The 3,290-nt window shown below is 44.6% G+C and overlaps 1 protein-coding gene across 1 annotated transcript; it reads left to right on the top strand.

Annotated features, from left to right (window-relative positions):
- Positions 1-424: 424 nt before the first annotated feature.
- Positions 425-2,177, top strand: LOC123484959. The gene is made up of 2 exons (XM_045215776.1): positions 425-490; positions 1,442-2,177. Exon 2 carries the CDS (start codon positions 1,455-1,457, stop codon positions 2,175-2,177), a length of 723 nt encoding a protein of 240 aa, XP_045071711.1. The 5' UTR covers positions 425-490; positions 1,442-1,454.
- Positions 2,178-3,290: the final 1,113 nt, after the last annotated feature.

The raw sequence follows: 3,290 nt of genomic DNA, 5'->3' as shown, positions 1-3,290 counted from the left end.
ACACCATCTAAGCCCTTACCAGTGGTAGGTTTCCCCTGGTCTGGTTTACCTCCATATGCTCCCAGGCAGCTCCCCAGTCCTCAGGGCCCATGCACTTCATTGGAGAAGGAAGACCGTAGATTGATATCAGTCCCTCTTGCCCCCATTCCCGATAAAGTCCCCTTACCACTTACGGTACAGGCCTTTATTGAAATTGAGCCCTGCTCCTTTGGAAATATCATCTTTTTTTTCGTGATATGTATTTTATCATTTCATTGCGTGAAAATAATAATAATTAGTCCCATTCCAAAACTATGTTATGGTTAAAGCTGAAAGTAGGGGAACTTCACCACAGTCGGTGCAATACCCCAGGATATGTTGATGACACGTGTGATGGGGTTAAGGTGGGAACCAATGTTTCCTGGGTACTTTGAGCGAGAGAAATGTTTAGTGCGACACCCTACTCAGAGACGTGTTCAAGAAGGTTTTCTTCGGCGATCTACTATTAAACGTAAGTTTAACCTATTTAGTATAGGTGAATGTATAGTCTTATAACGACACTGTATGATATCTGGGCATGTTTCATTGGTCGTGTTACATTTTATCAAACGTATTTTACCTGTAACCCATGCGTACCTGCTAAATACCTACCTGTATGGGGAAAAAGGTCATAATGAATACATCATAGTAGACATCATTTGATTTCCTGTCATGTTTCACAATATATATGGTTGAGGACGGACGTGGTTTTGACGCAAAGTTATAGCTGTTGAAACATCGGGAATATGCATAAAATTGACGTCAAGTTGGTTATCTCCGCCATCTTGCTATGATTTGCAGCTTTTACCATGTCCGGCAACAAATCATTTTGTGTGTTTGGCCAAGTTGTGGTCACTGCATGAAATCCAAATAGTCAGACCATACTGGTTGCTCATCAACCCATATGAAAGTTGTTCATCATGACGAATGGTGCATGTATACAACGTTTTATGCTTGTTGCACTTTCCTAGTGGAAATGGCCGCCTGTTGAAATGTGAACTTTAAATGTTTCATATAGCGCCACCTATGGCCGAATCTGGCCCATCGTTTGCATCCCTTACTCATTTTACAAGTTCTACCAGCCTGCCAATTTATAAATTGTTTGTGCATGTAGGTTTTGAATTTGTCCGAAAAAAATACAAATAAAAACATTACTAATAATAATATGCCATTTAGCAGACGCTTTTATCCAAAGCGACTTACAGTCATGCGTGCATACATTTTTATTTTTGTATTTTTTTTGTGTATGGGTGGTCCCGGGGATCGAACCCACTACCTTGGCGTTACAAGCGCCGTGCTCTACCAGCTGAGCTACAGAGGACCACTATTAATACTACTAATAACACTAATGATTACAATGGTGTTGCCACAGATTTCTTAGGACCCCTACTTATACCTGTTCTTACTGTTTTGCACAAACTAGGGAATCTGCAAAGATGGTGAGACATATCGTCTATTGCCTCCTCTGCGAGTCATCCCAGGACCAGCTTCCCACTCATTTGCTCCGGACGTGCATGAAGGACAATACTCCGGAGGAGCGGCATGCTGAGGTGGAAAGGGCGAAGGCGTCGCAGAGAACGTGGGCTAAAGAAGGTCGGGTGTGGGACTTCAACGACCTGTCTAGCCTGGTAAAGGACAACGCATCCTGCATGGCTCTTGCCAAAACATTTTTGGAAAGGGGATTCTTCGTCACCAATATGCCTCAGGAAGTGTTGGCAACGGACTCGGCCCGACAATCCGCAGCGACACGAGTGACTCCGTCCACCAAAAGGTTCAGTCTTCTAGAGTTCTTCAAACCAAAGGTTGAAGCAACATACGCCCGGCTACGGCTGAATGACAGCGTTGAAAAGGGGAGACTGAATGAGTTCAGGAGGTACTGTGTTTCTGTGATGATGCTGGAGCATCACAAAACGCCACGCGCAGTCATGGAGCTGACGGTAGAGGACTGGCATAACCGCACATTGCTTGATGGAGGAGGAGCTGTCATCAAAACAACTCACGGCGGCGCACCGGACAGCCTCACGCTGACAAATGAACAGGAGGCCTGGTTTGACTGCTACTTTTCCAGGGTCCGATCGGTGTACCTTACGACCCAAGAAAAGCCGATGTCCGACAAAGGCAGGAAATGTAAATTGACTGTCAACAATGAGTTGTTTTAAATCAACTGACTGTTGATGTTTTGTTTAATTATTTTTTTTTAAATCATTTTTTGTTAATAAAGCTGTATACAAACATGTCTATACGACATGCTAACCCTTTATCTTGTACGTTTTCTGACGCAAATAGTCTTTCCACAGGCTTCTATCATAATGCTGGACCGTTCTGTAGGTACTCTGATAGATTGAGAATGACCACTTTGACCACGTTTCATGCACTTTTGTACAGTAGTGTGTGTGATATTTCTATTCCATGCATGTAATATACATTTCAGGAGAGCGATTACAAGCTATCCTCTGACAGAGAGGGACCTCCAAACCTTGTCGGACAACAAGAGCGTCTGCCGTTGCCCCCCGCGAGGTCCTCAACCTCGCACAACCTCAGCCTCATCCAGTATTTCCTCCTCTTCCCCAGATGAACAATGCAGAAGATGACATGGTAGATCTGGGAATCTATAAGGTGATGACACTTTGCCTGTGCATATGGCCTCTTGGTGATGTAATTATTTGTCTTTCTCTCAAGTACATGGCCGACGATGAGGAAGAGCAGGGGGATGACGAGGTGTCACCTGAGGAAGAGGACAAAGGGGAGCAAGCCGTTGCATTCCTTTCCGACCTCAATAATGTTGATATTCTTTGGACACGAATGATGCCAGGGTTAGGGGCACAGGGATTAAAAACAGGGAGACATATTCCTGACAACTCTAACCTTAACCCCACCCCTAACCCTAACCTTCTCCCTCCTAACCTTAACCCAGGTGGCATTGTTCCTGACACTAACCCGAACCACAACCCTAATCCTAACCTTAATCCTAACCCTCAGACTTTCCCTAGAAACCCCACTCCCACCTTGGGTACAGGGCCTGAACTTAAGAGGTTACCAATAATCAGCACCTATTCACACACAAACCAACGCATACACTCAAGATTAAAAAGCGCATTTTCTAACACACAACATGTCTTCCCCCCACTACAACCATTCCGACCCATCTCAGCATACAGGAGGAATCCCAATCTGAAGGACCTCTTAGTTCATGCAACATTTTGGAACAGGCCCTCTCCCCCAGTACCCATGGAAAGTCACTATTACAGACAACTGATAAACATACACCACCC

Source organism: Coregonus clupeaformis, unplaced genomic scaffold (genome assembly GCF_020615455.1).
Source record: "Coregonus clupeaformis isolate EN_2021a unplaced genomic scaffold, ASM2061545v1 scaf0510, whole genome shotgun sequence".
NCBI classification, from domain to species: Eukaryota; Metazoa; Chordata; class Actinopteri; order Salmoniformes; family Salmonidae; genus Coregonus; species Coregonus clupeaformis.
This window is presented reverse-complemented; position numbering and strand designations above follow the sequence as displayed.